Source organism: Aquarana catesbeiana, linkage group LG03 (genome assembly GCF_042186555.1).
Source record: "Aquarana catesbeiana isolate 2022-GZ linkage group LG03, ASM4218655v1, whole genome shotgun sequence".
Taxonomy (NCBI): Eukaryota; Metazoa; Chordata; class Amphibia; order Anura; family Ranidae; genus Aquarana; species Aquarana catesbeiana.
In genome coordinates, this window is record NC_133326.1 from 222,349,898 (window position 1) to 222,363,700 (window position 13,803).

At 41.0% G+C, this 13,803-nt stretch overlaps 1 protein-coding gene across 2 annotated transcripts in view; it reads right to left on the reverse strand.

The window, feature by feature from the left end:
* The window catches only part of CPED1 (cadherin like and PC-esterase domain containing 1), a 387,681-nt gene that overhangs the window by 273,093 nt on the left and 100,785 nt on the right, over nucleotides 1–13,803 (reverse strand). For both annotated transcript variants that reach the window (XM_073619808.1, XM_073619809.1), the window contains exon 3: nucleotides 12,730–12,824. In XM_073619808.1, coding sequence (XP_073475909.1) covers nucleotides 12,730–12,824 — 95 coding nt within the window. The remainder of the gene's footprint in view (nucleotides 1–12,729; nucleotides 12,825–13,803) is intronic.

The following is a 13,803-nucleotide window of genomic DNA, read 5'->3' on the forward strand; positions in this document are numbered from 1 at the left end:
AATGTGTTACAGAGTCTGTGCGTTTATGGGTGTATTAAGCATATTAGAGTGTCCACTCTTTCAGGAACAGGCAGAGATATAAATGAAACTGGCAGAGATATAAATGGATATATGTAAACAGTTGCAAAATATGTCAGTATTAACATATGGAAAAATATTAAGCTGCATTTATCCTAATTTACTGCAATATATAAATATTTATATTCCAGATGCCCTATTACCTGTATGAAGATGATGGTTGGAGCTCATAAAAGGTTGTGTTGTGAGCATCCTTTAGAATTCTGTTGGTCTACCCACTGAAAGTGATGGTGCTTGCAGCCACCAATGCAAGTTCCTGTCACAGACAGGTACATGAATCTGTCTGGGTCAGGCTATACTGGACACTCCTTGCTCACAGTATTTTCTCCTTCCCTCCCCAGCCACTGTGTCTGTTGCACTGATAGGTATATGCTATCAGGTCTGCCTGGCTGTTGACTGACAAGACAATGGGCAGATCCATAACTGCTATTCAGTCCAATAACAGCTTATGAATCCACCCACTGTCCCGTGTTGTCAATCAACAGCCAGGCGGACCTGATGGGGAACTACCTTATAACACAAGTTATTTCCCAGATACGGTCATTGCCATATTTGAGTAATGACGTCACCAGTATTGCTGGCCCCCTATTTACATTTAGCTTACAGCCTGGGAATATACAGGCTGACAGCTGAATGGGGCTAGGAATAGAGCAACCTGTGGGAATTTCACACTTATGACAGCCTGTACCTCCGTACACTAGATCAGATCTGGTCTTATTTACTGCCTGTTTCATAATCTGCAAAATGGAGGTAAACCTTTAAGAATCTGTTGCTGCCATTGTGACAGGTTTCTAAAGTGGCGGAGCTTAGAACTGCCTGTATTTCGGGAATAATGTTACTGAAACTGGAGCAAATGCTTGCCTGAATTAGGTACAGTTCGTTCTAAAGTGAACTACCACCAGAAAAATGTTCTAATGCCGCGTACACTTGAGCGGATTTTCCGTCGGAAAAAACTTGGATGGTTTTTCCAAAGGAATTCCGCTCAAGCTTGCCTTGCATACACGCGGTCACACAAAAGTTCTCTGAACTTTCGACCGTCAAGAACGCAGTGACGTACAACACTAGGATGAGCTGAGAAAATGAAGTTCAATGCTTCCGAGCATACGTCGAATTGTTTCCGAGCATGTGTAGGAACTTTGCGCATCGGAATTTACAGACGATCGCATTTTCGGATAGGAACTTTTTCCGACCAAAAAATTGAGAACCTGCTCTCAATCTTTTGCTAGCGGGAATTCCACCAGCAAAAGTCCGATGGAGCATACACACGGTCGCACTTTCCGACCAAAAGCTCTCAACGGTCTTTTGCTGGCCGAATTTCCGATCGTGTGTATGCGGCATTAGAGGTTTTTTTGATTTCCTCTAGATATATTCATAATAGCCGAAATCCAATGAAACCCACTCCAGTAGGTACAGATCACTCTGCACCTGATTATACCTCTGCCCTCTGATTACACTTGCCTGACAAGGAAGCAAACTCATTACAAGATTTCAATGACTGAGCTCAGGTGAGAGATAGACATTTAAACACTCATTGACAGTCATCTCTTTTGCAGCACGCTGAAATCAATTTAATGATTATAACAAGTGATTAAATATCTCAAGATCAAAGATGTTTAATCAACTGTGTAGCCCTAGATTTATAGTGCAACTACCGTGCAATCATTTTTTAGGCAGAAATATTGTATATACTGTATATTTGATGCATTTTGATAAAATTTCCAAAGAGGCGTGCCATTTTTTTGGCATCCTTCTATGCAAGGCATATAGTGTATAATGTACTGTACATGCAGTGTTCATGACATGAATCAGAATAAGGAAAATACATATTTTTTTTCTAGAAGCTGAACATGTCAATTAAACTGATTGAGCTGAATACCAACTATTCAAACGGAAAAAATAATTGATCACCCAAGCACATCTACCATTTGTGTAATTTGATTGCAGGTAAAATTACTGTCAGCAGAATATCAGTAGGCTTTGGGAATAATGAACAGCACAGAGGTTTTGGCCTACTCTGCCTGAAGGGCTGTTCTGAGCTTCTGCTGGATAGAATGTTGTAATACAGGCAGTTATAGAGCCAAAGGCAACCACACCGAGCTGTATTATGTTAAAGCAGAACTCCAGCCAAACATAAAAACCAAGATACAATGAATAGCCCATTAAAAGATAAATAACAAACCAAAACTTGCTGTAATATTCAGCTTCAGGCCGGGTTCACACTGGTACGACATAACTGTTGTACGACTGTTATCCTACTTTGCCTTGTGACATCAGTCCTACTTCGGTCCTACTTCGGTCCTACTTCCATCTGACTTGAATGAACAGAATAAGATTTTGCTCCGACTTTGAGATAGTCCAACTTGTACTTTGACCAATCAAAACAATCCCAAGTGTGACATAAAGTCCTTTTCCTGCTGCTGTAATCGCCATGTCGGATGTCACAAGTCAGATGGTTAGGATGAGGATCCGACTTTGATCCGACTTAAATAAATTTGAATGGGCTGAAAACGGGCCAACGACGGACCAAAGTAGTGCAGGAACCTTTTCTAAAGTTGGACCGACTTGTGTCGGACCAGTTAAGACGGCTCTCATAGGAAACCATTGATTTGTACACATCATGCGACATGTGCTCCCAATGTCGTAGCATATGTCACACCAGTGTGAACAGGTCCTCATCCAGAGATTTTATCTGCAGTCATTTTTGCCATGTGCCATGACACATGCCCGATGTTTAAACACAACCAGAAACTTCTGACATCGAAATGTGAAGATTTTCTCTACTAAATGCTTTGTGTACAGGGCAACAAATGCCAACATGAAACAACATGATCAATGCACATCTTATGCAGGTGAAAACACAAGGTGCAGGTAGGAAGGTTTATAATGCCTTTATTTATAATGATAACTGTCATCCTAATTCACATGAACATTTTGGCCAGACCAACTCCCACATCTTTTCTCTTTTAATGGGGATCTAAAGTCACAGCATACACTTTAATTTTATAAATTCAGCATTTGTAACATCAATACAAACGATAGCTATTTTTACAATCCATTATAAGCTTACTTAATTACAAACAAATGGCTACTACCCTCACCTATAACTGGACTTTATGAAAAACAAACTATGTGGCGCTACTTAAGCCTGAATAAAAAGGTGTATATATAAGCAATATGTACACATGCAAAAGTACAAAAAAATGCAATAATAAGTAGAAGTGCAGTAGTGAATAAATATCATAAATACATAAATAAATAGATGACAATCATAATGTGCAATGAGGAATGAGATAAACTCATACAAGGTGAAGTGCAATTACACCAAAGTAAATAAACAATGTGCAAAAATATGGAACCGTGATACACAGGTGTGTGTAATAAATGTCCAAAAGAAAAATGGTATTAATAAGTGATAGGTGTAGTCCAAAAAGCCATGCAATGGGGCTCCCAATACCAACAAGGTCTGGTCTTCTGATAATGCAGGAAAGTGCAAGTGCAGTAAACAATCACTGTGGCGACAAGTATCTAAGATATATGTGTTCATCCAATCAAGCTCCGGAGTGCGACACCTATTTCCCCCAGCCTCTCACCTGTAGTAGCGGCCCCCAATGGGCCAAGTCGAGCGTGAACCAACAAGTGGTTTAGCTATCCACAGGAAAAACAGCTTCCGGTCGTGGTCACAGCACTTGGAGACATTCGGTATCCAGCCAGCAATTGAACTCTCCCACACTCAATAAATGTAAGCGGATGGATGGTAAAAGAGAAGAAATGGCTCCATAGTGTAGTAGTTAAAATTTATTACACACACCTGTGTATCACGGTTCCATATTTTTGCACATTGTTTATTTACTTTGGTGTAATTGCACTTCACCTCGTATGAGTTTATCTCATTTCTCATTGCACATTATGATTGTCATCTATTTATTTATGTATTTATGATATTTATTCACTACTGCACTTCTACTTATTATTACATTTTTATGTACTTTTGCATGTGTACATATTGCTTATATATACACATTTTTATTCAGGCTTAAGTAGCGCCACATAATTTGTTTTTTATTTGGTTTAGTTATGTGAGTACACTGTTTTATGTTGGCGGCTCTTATCTAGCCTATTGGTCATTGTGGGTTTGCGCATTAGTTTATTTATTTCTGGTATAACTGGACTTTGCAGCAAGGAGCACATGGAAAGGCAACGCATGCAAAACAAAACCAAAGAAATTCCCTGCTCAATTTACCAACCAGCCTGCAACCAATCAAATGATCCTGTCTAACAGTATGCGTTACATACAGGGGTTTAGTTTGCACACATTTTCAAATAAATGCGTAAGCTACAGAACCCCGTCAAGACACCCTAGTATTTTCTGTAGTCCTAACTCTGGGTTGCCTTGACGGGGTTCTGTAGCTGGAGTGACTTGAAGTAAATGTGTGGGGATCTTCACAAAGTAGGTGTAGCGGTGCCCTCATGGGGTCACTATGTGTTCTAGCATCCACACATTTCACACTGCTGGTCAGACATCCATTTTGGCATACTTTCCCACACAATGAACAGTCTCTTGCTTGTTTTTTTTTTTTTTTTTTTTTAGGTGATTAAACTTGGATGGGGGAAAGGGACATGGGATGCCCAGATAATGAATACTTCTCAATTAAATCAATGTTGGTTGAGTCTAGATTTGACAGCCTCTTCCTCTGCACATCTCCTCCAGCACACTACTTGAGGTCACTTGCTTCACTTCACTGTCCAAATCTAGGTTCCTGTCTCCATTAGCACATGGCTAGGCCTCACTATGAATAAGTCCTAATGTTTTCCTAATAGCCCATTACAGGCAGGGGTCTGCAGTCAGCTTTGAGGTAGCAACCGTTTTAGTAGAGAAGAATAAATGTGCTAACTGACACTTGGTGGACTACTGATCCCAGCACGCCCGATGCAAATCCTGCCAGCCCTCGTGGCTGCAAGGACTTGACTCCAAAACAACACCACAGTCTCTCCCTCTGGCTCCACATCCAATCCTGGCATGTCTGTCCCAGAGCTTCACACTGTGCTTCTCACTCACCGATCCTGGCATGGATCCCTCCTGAATGACTATCCTGGCAGTGCTCCCAACTGTCCTCTTCCTGCTCCTGTTCCAGGACACCTCTCAATGACCATGTAGAGAGAAGCTCCCTCCCAGCTCCCGAGCTCCAGGCCTGAGTTCACCCTCCCCAGAAAGGGGGCTCCCTCAGATCACGACAGTCTAACACTCAATCATTCAGTTCTTCCACCCAACAACTCCCACCACAGGCTGACCATGGGTATAAATAGAAGGCCTGCCCCCTGCCAATCCTAGTTGGGGATTGGTCAGGGCTCCCACATACACCCCATGTCACTCCAGCTCTCTGCCCTGCCTCTTTTCCAGAACCTTCTGAAAGCCAGAGGAGGCACCCAAGAGCTGAAGCACACGTCAGTCCCCTGCCTCCAGATCAAAATAGGCCTAGCTCACAGCATAGGCCTGCCTAAATTTACCTGTGCTGACAGTAAAAAACAAACCCACTACTCTAGCACCTACCTGCCTAAGGTAGAGGGTGCTACATAAGTTAAACTTTAAGGTTAAAAATAATAGTAGTAAGTAGCTCAGAAATAATTTAAATTCAATGTGAAAATGAATATATGTTTTCAACTTTTCACCATAGATATACTTTAAGAGTGCCCCTGTTTTTTTTAAATCCTAGCAACCCGCCTGCACACTCAAATACTATCCATGCAAATATGAAGATACATTTTTTTAAACTTCAACTGTTCTTTCTATTTTGTTTTACATTTCAGAAAAATAATTGGATTAGCCCTGCTGTGAAAAAAGAGTTTAGAAAAAAGAATTTTAAAAACTATTTGAAATAACAGCGTGAGATGGACTCATCCTGCCAGTGTTCCACATCTGAAAACCTAACAGAGAGAAAAATAATATATTTCATGGAGTTAGCCTCGTGAATAAAAACAAGGAACACAAAACGATTTTACTGTGCAATAACAGTTGTAGTAAGTTTTCAATCTTGTGACTGAAATATATTAAATTACTCTTAAGAGACATACTGTTTTAGCATTGATTTTCTTATCAATTGCCCCTTTGTACACATCAGAAAACCATGCAACAATAACTGCTCATTTTATCTCACATGCTCGCTTTGACTGAAAATGTATTTTTTTGTCTTTGGTTTCTACTTTGCAGAGAATCATTCCTAATAACCATAAAAGCATGGCTGTGAAACACAGGCCCTAGAATTCATAAAGAGTGCCGTAGACCCTCTTTAGTATTCCATTACACCTCCACAGCAAAAATGTTAGTGCTTGCAACATATTCATGTACGAGTTTAGATCAGGTAAATTAATCTGTTGCATGGATGTGGGCACTAAGGCTGAGGTGTCCATACTGGAAAAAACTGTCCTCAGTATAGCTCAGGAACATTACGAATGATAAAATTACAGTTTCAGCATAAATAACCTCCCTCCCTAGCCAGTGTGCCCATCACACAGGCATATCCGTGGCTGAGCAGTTTTATTGTTGGGTGGGTGGAGGTTGATGGGGAACTCTGACACTAGTTAGGCATCAGGTTTGCCTCCTGAGTGATTGACAGATGAAGACAGTGTGTATTCCATAGCTGCTATCCAGCTCAATAGCAGCCCTAGAATTCATCCACTGCTATCCGCTGTCAGTCAGACAGGGGGTGGGCCCAATGGTGAACTAGTTACAGAGCTTCCCACAAGGCTCTGCTTACCCAACAACTAAATTGCACACCTAATGCATCTGTATGATGGGCAGAACCTGATGGGGAACTCGAAAAGATTAGTCCTCCATCAGGTCCACCGTGCTTGTGATTGACAGTGGACAGCAGTGGACATGTTTCACAGACATTACTGGACTGAATGGCTGTCCGCTGTCAATCGTGAGCAAGGCAGACCTGATGGGGAACTAGTCTTGCTAGGTCGCAGGCTGGTTGGAAAGTTGAGCTTGGGAATTTTTTTTGGCTTTGTTTGACATGCGTCACCCTTCCAAGTGCTCCTTGCTGCAAAGGCCAGTTAGAGGTGGGGGTAGTGGCCATTTGTTTGTACTGTTGGAATACTGCAGGGGACACAATGGACACCTTTGCTGCCATTGTGCTATATGCTGGGTGTCCCAACAGGGCACCCCTGTTTCCTTAAGAAGGGATGGGCTCCCTCCAGGTTTACCTGCCCTCTATCTATCCATTATTATACATGTGCTTCTATTATGGAGGCTCTCACAAATTTAGAGAGTTAGGACTGCAGATAATACTGGGGTGCCGTGAAGTGGCTCTGAATCTTACACGTGTATTTTCAAATGTGTGCAAACTAAACCCCTGTTTTTAACGCATACTGTTAGGAATAATCATTTGGTTGATTGCAGGCTGGTTGGGAAGTTGAGCTGGGAATTTTTCTTTGGTTTTGTTTGACATGTATCGCCCCTTCCATGTGCTTCTTGCTGCAAAGGGCAGTTATTGGTGGGGGCAGTGGCCATTTGTTTGTACTGGGGAACTAGTCTCTCAGAGTTCCCCATCAAGCTCTGTCCACTGTCAATATGCCCTTATGTCAGTGGTTGCTAGGATTCTGGCAGATTGCTTCCTAGGAACCAATGAACAAAACAATAATAAAGTTACTCACCATGTCCAGGAGTACGGCTACTCACACTCCTCTGACTGTTCCAACATCTCTTCTCCTATTCTCCCAATCCACCACACACCTGTGTCTTGGCAGCCTGGTGATCCCATTCCTGCTCTCGGCTTCCCCTTGCAGCTCCAATCACCCCAACAGCCGTTCATATCCCTGAAGTTGCCGCTCCACTCCTCCTTGCTCCTGCTCAGCCGTTCCCGCTTCTGCAGCTCACAGTGTCCAGCCACTCTCAGTGTCCAGCATCCTGCTCTTAGCGTCTAGCATCTCACTGCCAATGTCCAGTGTCCCACTCACAGTATTCAGCCACTCACAGCCACAAGTTAAAAGCACAAAACCTCCCCTGCCTCCCAAAACTCTGGTCTGTATGTACTCCAAGTTTGAGTTGATCTCAATTTCCTCCAGTGACATTATCTGTGAAGTACATTTTATTTTGATGGAACTTTTACTGAAAATGTTGCAAGGCTTTCATAAATTTGGTACAGGACCTTTTACAAGAAATCATAATGCCAGACATGTGTCCTCAATACTTTATTGAATTATTCCCCAAAAATGTGCAGAGGAAAAGCTGCAGACATTTACACAACCCCAAACCATATGTTGCTTATGAGGTGGATTTGATGACCTTTTATGCCATAGACACATGTTGATGCATTCTGCAACAGTCAGAACTGCTGATTTTCCAGAAGTGGTATCACTTGTAATGGGGACCAGGAAACCTCTTCTGAGAAAAAATATGGTGACTGCTATCGCTAGCCTCCTAAAAATACTTGTTGCTTGTATGTTTCACACTCTATGTTTCCCTATATCCTGTTACAAGTTGTGTCTGTGCCATCCTGGACTGCATGCTTTGTATGGCCAAATATGTGAGCAAATACCTAAAGAGGAGCTGCAGTCTGGGGAAAAAAAATAAAAGTCAGCAGCTACAAATACTGTAGCTGCTGACTTTTAATATAAGGACACTTACCTGTCCAGGGATGACGGCACTCTGAGCCATTTTGTCTATCGGTTTCGGGTGCAGGCGCCGACGATGTAAGCGAGGGAAACCGGAAGTGAAGCCTTTACTGTGCATGTGTGAGTCACGCTGCACTTTCTGAATGGTCCCACCATCTTCTGGGAGGGGAAGCAAGAGGGGCTGGAAATGCATGTAGATCGCCGATCAGTGATCTTACCTAGAAGTGGGAGTGGTCTGTAAAAACCAGGTAACTGCTTCCTCCCCTAAAAAGTGCCAAATGTGGCAGTGGATGGTGCAAACAAGTGGAGCTTGCCCTTTTGGATGCAGCTCCGCTTTAACCATCAAACATTGGCGCACAGTAAATAGCAAGAATTTTCTAATGGTTTCACTGCCAAAATAAGCAAATGTTAATCTATGCCCCCCCCCCCCCCCCCGCGCCCTTTAATAGATAGCTGCTGGCACTGTGTGTGACTGCTAGTTGTCAAACACCTCTGGACACCACTAATGAATAGATACCAACCAGTGTGCTTACCTATTTTTTTTTATTACATGACATCTATGACATACTGATCATATGCAAGCTGGAGGTTCATTCAAAAATAATTTTCAGCCTGCAGATGACACTGCCGTGTAAAGAGAGCAGTGTGTTTTTATTTAATACTGTAATGGTCAGTTACAATTACAGCATTAAAAAGAAGTTCTACATTTTTTGTCTACTTGTCAATCCATAATAAAAAAAAAACAAAAACAGCAGGGTTTTTTTAATTAAAACAAGTTTGCCGAATAAAACCCTTATACATCATTAAAAAAATATTAAAAGAGATAGGCTGGCAAATGAATCATAAAGTTATAAACAAGCTAACTAATGATTATAAATTTGTAATGCTCATCTAGGCTTCAATGGCTTTTTTCACAAATGGGTTTAGTAGCTTTTTAGTTGGGCTGTGTGAGAATTTAAGAAGTGAAATATGTATTTGTGAGGACAAGATGAGAAAAAAGAAGTACTGACAAAGCATTGCAGGAGCACGAAAAGCTCTGAACCTGATTTAGCAGCAAATGTACCATATGCATGTTGTAAAAATAAGAATAGTATACAGTGTAGAAGGTTTTTTTTCTTTCAAGTTTAAGGTAAGGTTTAAAAAAAAGACATAGTTAATAACAAAATGAAACACGTGCAGCTGACAGTTTAAAGAATGGATTCTTAGATGCTTTCTATTAAGTGCAATAAAGTAATATATCTGTTTTCATTATCCAAGAGTTTCCTGAATCAGTCCTAATCAAAACATTACAAATAGAGTCCAAAAATAGAAGAAGCTGACACCTCCACAGCTGTATTTTAAAACAGACTCTCGGTTCTTGCTGTGTGTACTACGAACATGAAATGTGGGAGTTGGAGGTAAAAGGTTTTTGGAGATATCTCAGAAGTGTGGTTTACACCACCATTTAATATCATTATGCATAGTATGTATACAAGAAGTCTGCCTGCATGTTCTAGGTGTGTGAGAAGTACATATGTTCCTTAAAGCGTGGATTTTCACCCATTTGCACAACATGCTTTCACCTCCCTCCTCTTGTTTACATAATTGCATTTTTTTTTTACTGTAAATACGCTTTTCTTTTTTTTTTACATCATTGCTTCCTGAATCCTTGATGATATGTACTGACAGCGCTGCCTCCTGGGATGTCTACTCCACACATGCCAGGAAGCAGTGTGTCAGAAGACTGACAGGGCCCTATGGCATGTCTACACATGCTCAAGGGGATCCAGGTGCATGTGCAGACACGTTGTGGATCTCTACCACTTCTATGGGACCTGGTAGAGTGTCTGCACTTTAGCCGGATTTCCCTTCATGATGGCGGTGCCAGAAGCAAAGCAGAGTAAGGGTAACTTTACCTGCAGGAAGGCAAAGCTGCATTCTATGGGCTTGTAAGTATATTGTTATTATTTTAACACAGGGACAATTTATAGTAATTTTCTACTTTATTTAGGACACCTAGGTTGGAGTTCCTCGTGTTTTAGGAAACCTGCAATAAAAGAAATTTGTCAGTAGTGTATGGAATTGCTGAACATTCTTTCTGAAGGGACTTGGTTAGTCATTCTGTGACAGCACTTAAAGCAGAACTTTACCCAATAGGGGAAGTTCTACTCTTTCTCTTCCCCCTCCTCTACCATATTTGAATATATTTTTTTGGGAGGGGAAGCGGGTACTTAGTTTTGACAGGTTCCCACTCCCCTCTTCTGCTTGGATCACCTAGGCTATCTGAACATTAGTTCTCCTCCCACTGTCCCTGTCCACAATTTTCTGGGACATGTCACAGGTCCCAGAAGGCTGTGGAACCATTCACAATGCACAGTGAGGCTCGCACATGTGCAGTGGGCAGCCGGCTGTGAAGCCGAAAGGAGTCACAGCTGGCTGCCCCACAGTAAACATGCTGTGCCGGTGACCTGAAGACCAGGGAGAAAGGAACTGGATCCCTGAACAGGTGAGTCTATGGGGTTGATTTTCTAAAGGCAAAAGGACTGTGCACTTTGTAAAGTGCAGTTGCACACTGCAAGAGCAGTTGCTCCAGAGCTTAGTAAATGAGCAGAAGCTCTGCTGACTTTCATCAACCAATCATGTGCAAGCAAAAATACTGTTTTTTTTATTTTCCTTGTGTGTAATTGGGGATTCTTTGCAAAGTGAAGCTTTACCTCATTTACTAAGCTCTGGAGCAGCTGCACTTACAGAGTGCAATTGCACTTTCCAAGGTGCACAGTCTATTGGCCTTTAGTAAATCAACCCCTATGTGTATTAAAAAGTCAACAACTACAGTTTTTGCACATCTGACTGAAGCTCCTCTTTAAGAGAGCAATTACACATGAGTAAAAGCAGTTGGTGAACTACTAATGTGTTCCAAAATTGTGCTGCAATCACAAAGTTCAGTCAACTGACCTTAATTTGGGTTCTGTTCAGTTGTCATGCTGCTCCAATAGAAGTTTGTGACAGCAGAAAAAAGTCCAAATTGTCCATCAGGTCTACAGCATTTATTATTTTTTTTAAGTAATATTAAAGACTTGTTTTTCTTTAAATAACAAACATGTTATACTTACCTGCCCTGTGCAGGTCTCAGGTCTCATGCCAGCTCTCCTGGCTCCCCCCTCCTGCCAAGTGCCGCCAAAGCAAGTAGCTTGCTATGGAGGTACCCGAGCAGGCTTACTCCCGAGCCGCTGCTCTGTGTGTTCATTCACACATGGATTGTGGCTCGGCCCTCTCATTATTGGCTCACTGGGTGTGATTGACAGTAGCAGGACCCAATAGGGAAAGGGAGGTCTGGGAGAGCTGAGTCTTTTGTGCACATTGCTGGATCAGGATGAGGATCAAGTAAGTATTAGGGGGGCTGCTGAACACAGAAGGTTTTTAACCTTCATGCATACTATGCATGAAGGTAAAAAACCTTGAGCCTTTACAACTACTTCAACTTCTATGTCTGTCCCAAACTAACTAGTGAACTGAATTTGACTGATGATTGACTCACTATCTCTTCTGAAAGTCAATTCTGAGCATCAGCTACTCTTTTAGTTGAAAAATGGCTTCAGTACTTTCAAAGTTTCAAAGTTTTCCAGTGCTGTTGAACAGGATAGACTGAAAATATAAGACTAAATCATTAAATGTATGTTAAAAATAATACTACCATATTCAGTAAGTATTAGGGGGGCTGGGGGCGCTGCTGAACACGAAAGGTTTTTTACCTTCATGCATACTATGCATGAAGGTAAAAAACCTTGAGCCTTTACAACTACTTTAACTTCTATGTCTGTCCCAAGCTAACTAGTGAACTGAATTTGACTGATGATCGACTCACTATCTCTTCTAGAAGTCAATTCTGAGCATCAGCTACTCTTTCAATTGAAAAATGGCTTCAGTACTTTCAAAGTTTCAAAGTTTTCCAGTGTTGTTGAACAGGATAGACTGAAAATATAAGACTAAATCGTTAGATGTATGTTAAAAATAAAACTACCATATTCTTATAAAGTTTTTTTTTAAATATTGGCTTACCTTTCTCAGTTGTTGTATTTTAGCAAGTTCTTGTTTTTCATTGCAATTTGCATCTGTACTTATATTTGAAGGAATGTAAATCAGAATATCTTGGCCTTAAAAAAAAAAAAAAAAAAGAGGTGCACTATGTCAGAATCTAAATTAAAATTGTACAAATCAGGTACAATGAACAAATCAGGCCAATTTAATGAACCTGTCTTATCACATAAAACTGAAAGACAACACCTAACTCAGTTTAATGAGTTTAAAGCTAGAGTACCCACAACCCATAACTCAAATGTTCTTATACAGGGATATTTTCCAAAATAGTATTTGAGGCACTATCCAAACCTGATATTTTAATTACAGGAGGACTTGTAGTCTAAATCCCTCACTGATTTCTTTATATACAATATTTGGGCTTCCATCAAACAGACCTCTTTGAATTTTTTGTAAAACCTGTAGTAAAAGGGTGTACTTGAGAAGTGACTTATTCCACTGGCACTAGAACTTTCAGAGACAATAGAAAATATTGAAAGTCTTGAAGCCAGTTAAAACAACGGTATCATTAACTGTTAGCACAAAGAACAGTGTAACTGAGTTTAAAATTGGTAGTAAAAATAGTGATAATACAATAATTGTATTATCACTATTTTTACTACCCATCTTAAACTCAGTTACACTGTTCTTTGCTCTAACAGTTGATTATACCGTTGTCCTCTTTGTCTAAGCTTGACCTGAGCTACATAACGGTGTACTATATTTGCCTTTGTCTCTTGTGTGTAATCTATGGCTAATGTGCTACTGCTACTATGGAATTTATAGCTGCCATTGAAAATAGCAAACACACTATCTTAGAAGAGTTTTATACTCTATTTCCGTTAGCTTCTTTAAAACCAAATGCCCCATCATTGGTTCCAAAATACCTATCCCTGATTTATGTACCCACTTCAGGATATTAGAGGACCTGATCTCCACTGCTAACCAACAGTGGTGGGATAAGTTCTTCCTCCAACTATACATATCCCACAAGATCTCCCCCAGGGGTCTCAGAGTCCTAAAACAGTGTGCATTTCTTGACCCTGATCTCCACAC